Here is a 14,299-nt window from a genome sequence, read left to right as displayed (position 1 = left end):
ATAGTCATGTATAATAGCTGGGAGCTTTTTAATTCTGAGAACATGCTGTATTTCTCATATAAAGGAACATTCTCATGAGATCATTTCATGACTGATTTTTACATATGAATTGTAAAATATGACCTCGATGAAATTACACTATTTGAAAAACAGATTTTTGACTATTTCTGCTAGCTTTATAGTTCTTATTTTAAAAAAACACACTCACATCTTCTACTAAAGTGAATCTTTTGTCTTATTCCATTATCTTTGCCCTATATTTCTTTCCATTACCTAGTTGAAATGATTAATCATTCTAAATTAACTGTTATTATAGTGAAACTACTTACTTTAATTACAAAAGTTTCTTATTTTTAAAAGGTATGACTGTGGTTTCTGTTTTGAGATACTCATTCCCCATTCTTGCTCTTTCTCCATGCCTGCTCCCTCCCTCAGCTCATACACATACAGCGCAATTATGTACTTTTGATGTGGATCAAGTATCTGTTGCTGTATTACAAGAGGTTTGCTTTTTCCCTAAGGACCAGCAGCTGACCTACCCAATGTTCCATGTCATTTCATAACAGATTTTATAATGGAAACTCATCCTTAAACTTTTAAAATGATCTTCAATTAATAACACTTGATTTTTTTAATATAGTATAAGTATTTGCTAGTTTCATTAATATTCTTAAGTATGATTTCTTTATTGTTTTCTAATTCCTTACTGTCTAGTTTCATCTCTATTACATATTCCTTCTGCTTTCCTTGGGTTATTTTCTTCTTTCTACTTGGTTTATACAATTTTCAAGTTAAATAGATTTATTTTCATTTTTTCTTGTTAAGTAAATTCATATAAGACCATGAATTTTCCTCTATATACTGCTTCAGTCTTATCTCAAAGATTTTTACATAATAGGGGTTTCTTGCTGACAACTTTGCCAAAATAAAAAATTTTTATTTTGCAGATTTTTGTATTTTTGTTGTTGCTTTTGTTTGTTCCTCGTTTTACTTATTTATTTACATCAGGCAACATTTACTAAGTATTTGGTAAACACCAAATTCTGTGCTAAGATTTTGCTTGATGACATCTTTGAATGCTCACCAGGAAATAATGATATATGTGTTTTCAGATAAAGGCTTTTGACTTATTATTTGGCATTTGTGTTTGGCTGTGGCTCTATCTAGGCTGAAATTTCTTGAGTACAAATGTTTAAAGCAATGCTGTCCTCTTAAGTTACTAGCAACTTTTATCTTATTCTTCCTACCTGTATAAAGAGGATGATAAGTAGTACTGATTTTAATTACATGAGAATTAAGTGTGTAATTCAAATAAGGTTCACAGTAAAAATATTTTTATTTTTATTGCTAGTGAAATTGTTTATTCATGTTCTTAGAGTAGCAGAAAGGAAGACAGTCTGTTCCAGTGTTCTTTTTACACTCTGTATTGGTCTACTATAGTTGGACTCCATTCCTATTCTGTTAATTTGTGTACTTTCATCAGTTTGGATAGTTCACGGATTGGGAGGGAAATTTGTAAATGTCTACTAACAAAAGGTACATTTTAGAAAGTCATGTGCATACAACATTGGTGCAGTTTTCATTATAAATAAAAGTGATGTGACTTTAACTGTGTAAGGATCAAAGTAGACACTTTACATCATTACTTGATTGTTAATTGCTCTTTCAATATCTTTTGAGCTTTTCTAGATTTGATTCGTAAGTGTGAATACACCACTTCTACAAATATCAACTGAATGACTTGAGCTACTAATGATAATTATTTGATACTATGAGGTTTGAACTTAGGACCTCACACTTGCTAGGCAGGTGCTCTAGCACTTGAGCCACACTACCAGCCCTAAAGATAACTATTTGGATATTATCTCACACTATTTTGAGGACATTACTGCCTATGGATATGGAAACTGAAACAGTAAAGTAACTCCTGCCTTTTAAAACTGTGTTGATAAGCAGAAATTCTGAAAGCATAAGGCCAAATTGAGTTTGTTCTAACTAAATGCAAATATTTATAGTTTAAGTTTATCCTATTGACATTCTTTGAAATTTGTTATTCAGCTTTTAGCTCTGCTTTCCTGCTTTGAAATGCAAAGATTGTTTCAGTCTCTTATCAGCTAAAATAAAACCATCTACAAGTTGAAAATTTTCATATTTTTGGCTTGAATTTGTTCATTTCACTAATGTTTTTCTATAAAGTAGTTACACTGGGCAATATAAAATAAGTTTTTGTTGCTATTAATAAAGTAAAAAAGTTCCTCATCAGATTGTATTGAAAGTGAATAAAAAGGGAAAAAACAGTTTATGAATATGTTCATTCACTTTCACAGTCTTTCAACTTGAGAAAATGATAAAATCATTGAAGTGTAAATACTTTTTAAAATTGATGAAACTAAGTTAAATTTATATGAATAAGAGGTATTCACTGATTCCTAATGGTTCCTCCAATGACTTGTTTTCTAACAATTGGCAGTTTTAGTTGGTTAAGTCATTGGAAAGAAAAAATAAGATATCCATGCCTTTTCTTACTTGGACAAACTGAAAAGAATGCATTTGTGTTACTTCTTGATTTAAAAAAATGGAATAAATGGAAGAATTTCATTTTACCACCAATATTTTGATATTTAGGAGTTGCCACAGTGGTTGGGAAGTGACTAGTTTAGATTGCTTTGGGTTTATCACTGATAAGAAAAGTCTGGATTAAAATTAGGCCATCATAATAGGCTCGTGTTTCTCCTGCATGATATAGCAAAAAACTTCACCTGTCACTCAGTCTATTCTTGGGGACATAAACCAGTGCTTATGTACTTTGTGACACAATGAACTACTACTCAGTAATTGACAAGGTTTTTGAAGCCAGACAGAAAGATGTGTGTTAAGAGAAGTAAGTATGGCATTTGGTTTACCTTTTGATACCTATTCTGACTGTGCACATGTGGCACTCGAGCACCTGACTACATTACTGAGTGACCTAGACTGCAGCTGATAAAGACTCCAAAACCTTCTGCATTAATTAGAAAAATACACAAGACCAGTTAACTCAGATATCTTCATTCCACTGACATTAATGAGGAAAATTTAAATTAGTTTCAATATTTGCTTCACTGATGTGAAGAAAAGAAACCAGAAACCAATTTCTGAAGAAAATATTAGCTATCTGCCCATACCTGAACATTTTGTGGCACAACTATAGGTCTTGCACTAACTCTGAGACCTGAAAGGTTGCAGACTGCTGAAGTGAATAGTATTAGTACACAAAAATCTTCAAAGCAAATGAATACTAAATATAGAGCTAGTTAATAGAAATAAGCAGAATACTCTATTTTATAATTTTTTACCCTTTAAGATAATTATTGAGAATCAGAATGAAATTTAAAAATGAACTAGTTCTCTCTCATACACAGACTTTAAATCTAAAACAAATGCAATAATATTATTGGACATGGGTCACACGCTAAGGGGAGAACATATATAGGAGGAATAGGTGTGCCCACTGTAGAGGAGTGCTTGTGACCAGTGTGGGTGTGCTGTGTGAACCTAAGAGCGGCAGGGAATGGGAAAAAAGACACACACAGACATGTAGACATAAAACAGAAAAGTGGGATCGGGAGTGCTACACGTTCCTAGTAGGAAACGTGAGTGCCTACCTGAGCCAGGGTATTTATTTTATAGGTCAGTACAAGGAAAAGACTCAAGTAAAAATCAAGCTTCAACAATTCTTAGATCTAAGGTAAAAGGAATGAGGTTTGGTGGGCTAATTTTCTTAAGGCTATAGAAGCTTAATTGCAACACATCAGTTCTGGAATCATCAAGGCATGCAGGACACCTTATCTAAGGTATTGATTAATCTGGCATCAGGGAGTCTCCAAATAGTTCTGTTACCTTTTCTAGTTTTGCATCAGGGGACTGGTATGCAGACACAGCAGGTTGTTTTCTTCAAGGAGATGTGGGAACAAAGGTCAAGATACAAGGTCCTGGGAAAAATACAGTAGGAGAGGCTTTGCAAGCTCCTACTATGGAGAGGCTTTGCAAGCTCCATTATTCCCCAGTCCAGGGTTCATGCCTGGACCCCAGCAGAGGAGTTAATAACCTTAAAACGACAGCGGTCACTATGGGAAGGTGACTGGGAAGTAGTAAAGAGGTCACTTCTGAATTGATTGATTACAATCAGTTCAGGTTGTAATACACATGTGCATGGAAGCAATGCTAGAAATCTCTGTATAGCTACCTTTATCTCAACTAGCAAAAATGCTATGTCTTTCTTATTATTGCTTATGTCTACTCTTCAACAAAATTGGAGAAGAGGGCAGAACAGGTTCTGCCTAGAAGTGAGGGGGCCTGGGGTCAGAGGGAGAGGGTTGGGGGCAGGGAGGACAAATGGCCCAAACAATGTATGCACATATGAATAAATGAATAAAAAAATAAATAAAAATGAATTAGTGGTCCAAGTGAAAGCTAGAAAATCCATATTATGGAAAGAGACTTTATATAGTTATATCCTTGCAAATTAGCCCTTTTTTTGAAAGATATTTTTCATATTCTGGTGGATGAATGATTAAAGCATGTGAATGAAGTTAATCCCAAGTGGAATAATTTGCATTAGTTTTTTTTAAACACATACAATAGCTCTTTTATTTTTATGGGGAATTAAATTATTTTTAATAGAACAATTTGCTTCTCACTAACTCTTATAAATAAATATTAGGCAATATCTGAAATTTGTAAGGTGCTGAAACCTTCCAGTTGCCTACCAATGAAATCTAACCTGAATGGCAGCAACTAATTTAAAATTTTATATTCTATACAAATCAAAACTTCTTATAAGGAAAAATGTCCAGCATTATTTATAGACATGATAAACATGGTGTACTATGGCCTTTTGGCAGTCAAGATCCATTTTAAGAATTTTAAAAATAATCCCTCTTATAACAGAATTTTCCAATACACCTGTCAGACCAGACAACCACCTGATACCTAAGATCACATGTTTTTAAGAATGATGGCTTTTAAAGATTACAGAGTTTGAAGCAGGTTTTTGGCAGGTTGCTAAGCATCCAGTCCTAGAATACTTAGCATTCAAATAACTTTATTTTTTCTTCTGATTTAGCTTATTATTTTAGGTACATTTTATTGTGCATATGAAGTTTACAAAATAATGTTATGTGATACTTATATATAGTAAATGATTATTTATTAAACCAAATTAATATTTTTATCTTATTACATACTTTTTGTTTAAAAAAAGCAGCTAAATCTACTTAAAATCTCAATTTGATGGAAATTTTTTTAATTAGGGTTGGCACAATGGCTGAAGTGATAGAGTACCTGCCTAGCAAGCATGAAGCCTTGAGCTTAAACCCCAGAACTACCAGTGTATGTATATATATACAAACTTCAGTCTTCATGCTGTGTATTTGATCCCTACACTTGTTTATCTCATACACCTGCTAATTCATATCTTGTGAACTACATCTTCACAGTTCTGACCTCTCCCTCTACCCCGTATAACTCAGCATTTATTCTCCATCTCTGAATATCTGTATTTTTTTAACTGTCTGTCTCTGGCATGTTTCACTTAGTATACTGTCCCCCAGTTCCATTCATGTTATGGCAAATGGCAGGACCTCCACCTTTTATTTTAAGGCTAAATAATATTCCACTGTATATGAACAACATTTTATTTCTCCATTAGTACATTGATAGATGCTTAGGTTGCTTATATGTTTTGTCTGTTGTGGATATTGATGCAGTGAATTTGAAAACATGGTAGTTTACTATCCTTTGGATATGTAGTATAATGAGAAGAAAGATTGCTGGGGTATATAATAATTCTATTTTAAAATTCTTTAGAAACTTCCATACTGCTTTCCATAATGACTGCACCAATCTACAGTCCCACCAACATTGTGTAGGTTCTCTTTTATCCACACCCTTGTCCAAAACTTTACTAATCTTTTTTAATAGTAGCTGTACTAATGGATGTAATGTGATATCTGATAGTAATTCTAGTTTGCATTTCCCTGGTGATTACTGATATTGAGTTCCTTTTCATATACCTGTTGGCCATTTTATGTTTTTGTTGGAGAAATGTCTATGAGGACCTTCATTATTTTTTATAAGTTTGTTTTACTGCTACTGAATTCCAAGAGTTTCTTTTTTTAAAATCAACTTTGGATGTTAATTGCCAGTAGGTGGTTTACAAGTATTTTTTCCCAGTATGAGGGTTGAACTTTCTTTGTATTGATGTTTTCCTTTTCAGTGTAGACACTTTGTAAGTTGATAGTCTCATTTAATTATTTTTACTTTTACAGCCTAAGATTTAGTGTGATATAAAAAAATCATCATTAAAGTCAAAATCAAGGAAATTTTTACCTGTGTTCTCTTTTATGAGTTTTATAGTTTCAAGACTTATACTCGCTTTTTACTCTGGAAATCCAGTTTTCTCAATAACATCGACTGAAGAAGAATCTATACTTTCCCCACTGTGTCCTCATAATGTCCTTGGTGGTTATTAGTTGACTATATATGCTAGACTTATTTCTGGGATTTGATGCATCCTATTGGTCTATGAAATGTTTCTGTGCTAGCAATGTTTGTATTGATTACTATAGGTGTGTTGTATTATAGTTTTAAAGCAGGAAGTGTGATGCTCTAAATTTGTTTTTCTTTCTCAGGATTTCCTTGATTATTGAGGTTTTCATTTCCTTTTATTTGTGTGTGATTGCATATAAATTTCAGCACTGCTTTTTCCATTTCTGTGAAGAATAACATTGGAAATTTTAGAGGGATTGCATTGAATCTGTATATTGCTTTGGGTATTACACACATTTTAACAATATTAATTTTTTAAATCACAGTGTGGTGTATCCTCCCATTCTTGTGTCTTCCTAAGTTTCTTTAATCAATGTATAGTTTTCATTGTATAAATGTTTCATTACTTGGTTATATTTATTTTCAAGTATTTAATTTTTTGATACTATTTAAATGATACATTTTTCTGGATTTCATTTTCAGGTAGGCATTATTTAATGAATAGAAATGCTAATTTTTACATCTTGCAACTTTACTGAATTCATTTATTCATCTAGTAATTTTGTGGAGTTATTTAAAAATCTATTTTGAATATTAATATGTGTACAACACAGTGTGAGGCACTAAGGACAAAGGAGGAGTGAGATGTTCTTCACTGGCAGTCAGTATGTGTGTGGGGTACTGAACAACTATGGGTCCTACATGGTACAGAGTACTGGTGTCCCTGGTAAATGGAAAGCAAGGCATATTATAATGTACTGCAAATGTGGGAAATATCTGTTCCATCATTACCTAGACAAGCATTCTAGACATAAACATTTGCTTACGTAAATTGACACAATGACAAGAGACTTGGACTGGCAGTCAACACCTCTGTTTTTTTAATCCTTAACCAGTTGCTTGTAACTTTCAGCAGATTATTATTTAATATTTTTGTACTCTTATATTATACAGGAAGAGGCGATGATCTCTAGGGCTCCTTGTGAAACATTTATGTTCTTTTCTGTTTTTTCCCTTTTTATAATTGCATTAACCAGCAGGATTGTAATTTCTCATAATTACATGGTACACTTTTACAAAATGGCCCTGATATTTTATGTGGTCACTATTAATGATTAAGTTAGTTTTGCAACCAAAGCAGAAGTAGTAATTTTTAACCATAAGCAAAATTCTAAGGGCTCTTCAAATTAAGTAGTAAAATCACCCAAGTATAAAAACTACAGAAATGGTTTCTATAGACGTCAGGTTGGTATTAGTCTAAACTTTACTCCATTGCTTTCCCATCTCAGAAAATGTCCAGTTTACCGAAGGACCATTAAGAACTGCCCTGAGAAGGGGCTCTCCTCTCAGTAACTGCTGTTATAGACATTTCTTTGAACAGAACTGCAAGTAACCAGTCCCAAAGACTGATGTTATTTCTGAAGATTGTACCCATTCTTCCCATGGCTTTGCATGACACACAATCTGTTGTGGTTCCGCACACACTGTGGTTACAGCCCCTGTAGAGCCCTGTGAGGCTCCTTCAGCATTTTTTAAAATTGTTGTGCTGGGTAGGGGCACATTGTAGCATTTACAAAGGTTCTTATATCATATATATTATGCTTGAATTCACCCCCCTCCACCATTTTCCTTTATTCTCCCTCCTCCCCATCCTGGAATAGTTTCAACAGGTATCTTTTTTCAATTTAAATTCACAGTATTTCCACCATATTCACTCTCCTACACCCTTTTCACACTTCTCCCCCCCCTACACACACTGCTATCACCCCCCCACGTTGTCCTGTTTCACCCTCCTGTTCTCAAATTTTTCCAAAGAAAGAAAAAACATTTCTTGTGTATTAAGCTAGGCCATTCACATGGACAGAATTTAAGTGGTATTTTGACCTACTTTTCAGGTCAATTGCTATGACAGTGCACTAATCTTTCTTCTGAGTACTGATCCATTATCTGTGTTTTCTGCAACATCTTCGAATTATCACTGAAAGATGTTAAGGGTGGAATTTTCTTACTTGTACTAGAGAAGTAAAATCAGAGGAAAATGTCCCTTTAATCAGTAGAACTAAAGTTGAGTACACATAATCGGTATAAGGAAAAGAAGCAAGAGTCAATCTTCACCATACCTTGACTCACACAGGCACCCTCAACTGAATTTTCTGATGGAAAGTGTAAAAGATTTACCTTTGTACCTGGAGTTAACCAGTTTAGTTAATTTTATGGGCTCATCAAAAAGCTGTCTGTTCCTTACAAAGGTGCATTACCACTCACCTTTCTATATAATTATTTCCTTATATGTTCAAAATCATTTATATGTACTATAATCTAATATTCTACATGCATTGTAGTAAATTTCTGATTAATGTCTTTGTTCTTTGGACTGATAGCCTGTCTAATATCATTGGAGCTGAATAAATACTCTGGCTAAATGCATGAGTGAATGAATGAAAGGATGAATGTTGCTTTGCCATTGAAAAATGGAGTTTTATATAATTTATGCAATACCATACAAAGAGATAAGAACTGATCTATTTTACACCTCCAATTAATATTAAACACATTCACAGGGAGAGGCAATCTTTATAGAGGTTCTTACAAATAACACGTTTTACCCTCTTGTTTAGAAAACAGTTGTGTATGCCCTTGTATAAGAGATCAGTAAAATCCTCAAAATTAAGTACTTAATGCTCACCAAATAGAAAACAAGGTCTATAGCCTAGTAACCTTTGTCTGTGCCGGTGGATAGAAAATGAGGCTAAGTGGTGATTCATGGAGAAGGTGATTATGTGTTTCAGCTTATTCTAATGTATAAATGACATTTAAACCATGTTCTGTAATTTGAAATTGATACATTATGGTTTTAAAAGGTTACTAATAGTAATCTTTTTCAATCTCTGACCCCTTTAGTAAATATCCAATGTTTAACTTAATAGCTTAATAATCTTTTGATATATTACTAGAGGGACAAGTCTGAGTTTAAATTAAAATAATTATGAAATTCACAAATTTCATTTAAGATTTGGGTCTGTCTAAAGAAATTGAAACTTGTCTTTTGTAAGCCCCTGGCTTAGCTCAAGTACAGAATAAATGAACGAATTAGCAGGCATTCTAATAATAGCAACCTAGTTTAAAAGAGGAAAAAGAACAATGTATTTCATTTTTTTCTGCATGTTTTCAGGAATTTTGGGTTGATAATAGGTTTGATGAAATCTGACTTCAATTTTGGGTTTAAATGTATTGAAGTAAAGTTATCTTAAAAATCAATCTTTTTATATATACATATGATGTCCTACTATACAAATAATACTTTTCTTTCTGAAGTGATTTAAAAGATAATTGATCCTACTTAGTTTAATCCAATCACTTATCTGAGCCCTTATGGAAAATAATACTATTTTATATTTTTTGTTTTCAGAATACTGGTTTCCACCATAAAAAAAAGTTCCATAATGAAATAAGGTCTATGAATGGTAAATATCATTACAGCTTGGAGATTCACCATGCATGTTAACTCATTTAATACTCTTAACAAGTTGTCCAATAAATAAATTTGTGTAACTTTGCTTAGCCTAGAATTTCCCAGACTCTCTTGATCACTTGACCCATGTTGATTCTGTGTAAGCCATTTGAACATTTCGTAATACAGTTGGTTTCAGAGGAAGAAAGTGTAAATTAAGTGATAGAGATGATCTGATGTAGTGGCACATTTTTTTCTCCCTATGTGTTTGGTAAAGAAACAGCATTCTTCAGATATCCAGGACTCTACCAACTGACTCATGAGTACAGCTTTCAAATAAAACATAGTTTGTGGAAAATGGGAGAGAAAGGAGAAAAAAGAAAGGAGGGAAGACAAATGAAGGAAAAGATAATGTGTAAATTAGGTAGTCAATGAACCATGGTATAAATTTCCAAGCTCTTTGTGTAGCAACACTTTCTAAGATGTGATCCCTGAATCACCTGAGATCTTATTAAAAATACAAAAAAACCTCCAAATTCTAGGGTTGGTGGATAGCAAGCTGAATTTTAACAAATTGTTGAGATTCTTTTCACAGAGGCTAAATGTTGGAAATGACTGGTCCATAGATATAATGCTATGGGAGATAAGCTTCTGCTACTGAGCATAAAGATGTAGACTTGGCTCACCGGTCTTTTCCATGTTATGAGTGAGCTCTAAAACTAGCTTTCTGAAGTGCTTGCTGAAAAGCTGCCAAAGAGTAAAGTAGGAGTTCTATGGTGTCATCATTATGACAGAGGGTGTATCAAACTATCAAAAATGCCATTCCTATTTTATAGAAAGCTTATTATGCATGTCAGACCAGAGTTCATATGTCCAATCTTAGGTTAGGAACAAAAAGGCATTACGTGAACTACTTCCATTTTCTCTTTAACTCTTTACAATTGGGTTACTTTCCTGTGCTGGAAAACACTCAGATAAGTCCCATATGTGGGTCTTGGAAGTCTTTGGATTTGCTATAAGACACACTTTCTTTCTCACAGAAACCATAGCTTTACTGAAGTGAAATTGCCCTCCTCTATCTGAAGTCCCTCAGATCTTGGAACATTCTTAAAATAAAGCCTGTATTTTGCTATGTACATTATCTGTAACTCTCATGTATTACACATTCAGTCAAAAGTAAATAGTTTTGCTTTTCACATATGTATGCAATGCAGAGAAACTAAAATATAGACTATAATTAAAAAGTGGGGAAATTAATCTTTCAATGTGTAGTGAATAAACCACATGGTCTTAATGAGTTGAAAATGCTGTCCTGGACCCCACAATATCACATGAAGGAAAACAGTATAGAATATGGAGCTTCTCCTTTGTGCCTTTTCAGAGGCTGTAAATCCAGGCCACCCATCTGTCATCATTCTTCAGTGATGCAATGAACAATACCAGCTTTGTTACCTAAGATATTTTGGAGAGTGACTAATTCCTTCTGTAAGCAGAGGGCAAGGGCAGTATGGGTAATACCAGGCTAATTTTTAGCAATGGACGTAACAGTGATAAAGAGAGAGTGAAGACCTTTGATCAGTCTGTCTCTTGGCATCCAGCATTACTCATCTTATTGCTATAGAAATAATAAGGAGTGTCTTGCCTAGAAGGTGTTATTTCTTATTTTGATAGACCTGAAATTTCCTTCCTGAGTTCTCAGGATCTTCGGCATTTGAATCAAATGCTAACTGGGTCCAGCTGAACTTTGTGATTCCGGTGTATTTGAGCACTTTTAGAATGATATGGCCATTGTATCAGTTATCAATAATACTGCTTCAATCTTAAACATCTGTGATTTCTCTGTGGAATTAAACACCAGAATTCCTGGCAGGCTTGCCTCCATACATTCCAGTGCTTTTTCTGACACTCCTATCCCCATGAGAGTACTTCTATACCTTCCCTCCATGGCTGTTCTTCTTGCTCCTAAAGGGAGGGATATAACCCAAAATACACAAAGAATATTAAACTATACCCTAATCAAAGGAACCAAACTATTTTTGGTTCCTTTTCTTTTCTTTTCTTTTTTTATATGTAAGCCTGGTGTTTGAATCAATTTTTTGGTGAACTTGAACAAAATTTCTTTTGTAGACTATCCTTCCATTTTCCAGAAATTACTATTATGTTTTTCAGCTTCATGTTACTATAATGAAATACTTAAGATAATTAACTTAGAAAGAAAAGAAGGTTTATTTTGGCTCACAGTTTTGAAGGTTCAAGTCAGTAATTGATATGTCTCATTGTTTCAGACTTGTGGTAAGGTGGCACCTCATGCTGGCAGCATGTGACAGAGCAAAACTGCTCACATCACAGCTGGCCAGGAATCAAAAAGAGAAACAGTAAGAAATCCTCTTGGGAGCATGCCTCCACTGAGCTAATGACCTCCCACTAGACCCCACCTTCTAAAGGTTCAAGTACTTCCCATAGTGCCCACCTAGGGACAAGGCCTTTAATTCATGGGTCCTTTGGGCCAAGTTATCCAAACCATAGCAACTCTTATTTGGACTGGTTTTCCTTTATTTTCCCCATAGATACATACATGTTCACATGTTTATAAACTATATTTAGATTGTTATTCTATTTGTTTCATTTACTAGTATGCATTATGGATTTAACTGATTGTAATTCAGTAAGACAAGGTGTACTTAACACGTACCAGGTCCTAAACTTGAACTCTGGCACCAAACACAGACAGAAATATTGATGAATCTCAGTTTTTAATGCCCCATCACTTCCACCATGTAGATGCATTTGTGTTAACTGATGCTCCTGATAATATTTCTGAGGTGATGTTGATGTGTACCTGGTAAGAAAAATCAAAGAAAGATTAGGTTATATTTACTAATATTTTATTTGTAGGTATGGTTTTCTTTTTTTTTTTTTTTTTTGCATTGTGGAGATGGGATCCAGACCCTTGCACAGGAAGCATTCAGTCTACCATTGGTCTACATCCCTATCCCAATTTATATATTCTTAAACTACCAATTTGCACATATATGTGATATGCTATTTAACATACTTAAATAGCATACTTGATAATGAAACATTATGGCCATATAAAATTATATACATGAAGAATCAGCAATTCCCATTAATTTTAAAGCATCTTATGCATCTGGGAGGATTTGATGACTGCTTGAATTCTAAATATATCAAAGACAAATATTTAATAGGCTTTAACAATGTAAATCATCTTCTTAAAATAGATGTATTTTCTAAATTTTATAATTCTAGAAAATAGGGTGATTTCTAGTAAAATATCTGATTTTTGAGAATGTATCTAAGAGTTGAGAAAATAGCTAAGATATTTCAAGAAACTGCAGAGCAATTCTTTGTACTGATTGATATAAGCATGAAAAATGGGTCAGCTTAGAAATGTGTTAAGTAAATTATTCACTGTTATCTTACAGAAAAAAACAGAACAACTGAGTGTGAACAGGTCATTAAATACAGAAATCTACTAATAAATTAGATTCCTAAAAATGGTAATAAACCTTCAATATGCTGTGAAGAAAAAGAACAATAGGAGAATATACAATGTTATGGAGTAGTAGAATCACAAAAAGACAGGTATCTAAAGCAGAAAAACATCGAAAGGACTAGAAAAAAAAACTGAGAAAAATTCATACTAAGCTTGATGCCTTTCTTTTTCTGAAGAATACAAATCACAAAGAAATATGATTGCTCTAATCTATTTATGCCAGAATGAGTTTTCTAAATCCAGAAAAATATATTCAAATGGTCATTTGTAATATTGTATAAAGAGAAAATAATCTACATTTTGATTGAGGACTTGAGTTTGGGATAAGAAATGGAATGATCCTATCATCCATCCTTACACGTATTTTGAATTGTAATGGGTCTCACTCCCAACATAATTTGTCTTCAAGCTGTTTTAGTTCATGGTATTTTAAAATTCATTGAGAATTATAGAAAAATGTGAAAAAGATATAGGAAGGGAGAAAATAGTGTAGTTGCGGATGTATCTTTTCAAAAGCAGGAAAGTGAAAGTGAAGAGGGAAGAGAGCCTTGAGGCAGGATATGTGATGAATAAAAATGCTTCTGTCAAAGGTATATTCTAGTGTCTTGATAAAGAAATATAAAGGAAAAAATTGACTATTCAAGTTACTGATTCTATCATGATATAACTATGGAAAGGACTCCCTTCTTAAAAGAGGAAGTAACTCTTACAGCTGAGTGTGTGGTTACCAGTTGGATGAGGGGAGAAAAGGACATTACAGGCAAGGAAAATGACATGAGAAAACTCCAGAGACAAAAGCAGCC

The 14,299-nt window shown here is 33.5% G+C and overlaps 1 protein-coding gene across 4 annotated transcripts in view; it reads left to right on the top strand.

Moving 5' to 3' along the window:
* The window catches only part of Nkain2 (sodium/potassium transporting ATPase interacting 2), a 976,459-nt gene that overhangs the window by 200,112 nt on the left and 762,048 nt on the right, over window positions 1–14,299 (top strand). Inside the window, exon 1 of one of the 4 annotated variants that reach the window (XM_074075282.1) lies at window positions 5,160–5,370. The exons of 1 other annotated variant lie outside the window; for it this stretch is intronic. In XM_074075282.1, the coding sequence (XP_073931383.1) occupies window positions 5,272–5,370 (99 nt within the window). In that variant the 5' untranslated portion in view covers window positions 5,160–5,271. Of the gene's footprint in view, window positions 1–5,159; window positions 5,371–14,299 lie in introns of those variants that run through there. 2 more of the 4 variants (XM_074075279.1, XM_074075280.1) reach the window with 2 other exon arrangements.

This window comes from Castor canadensis, chromosome 1 (assembly GCF_047511655.1).
Source record: "Castor canadensis chromosome 1, mCasCan1.hap1v2, whole genome shotgun sequence".
NCBI classification, from domain to species: domain Eukaryota; kingdom Metazoa; phylum Chordata; class Mammalia; order Rodentia; family Castoridae; genus Castor; species Castor canadensis.
Note: the sequence above shows the minus strand (reverse complement) of the source record. Positions and strands in the feature narration are given on the sequence as shown.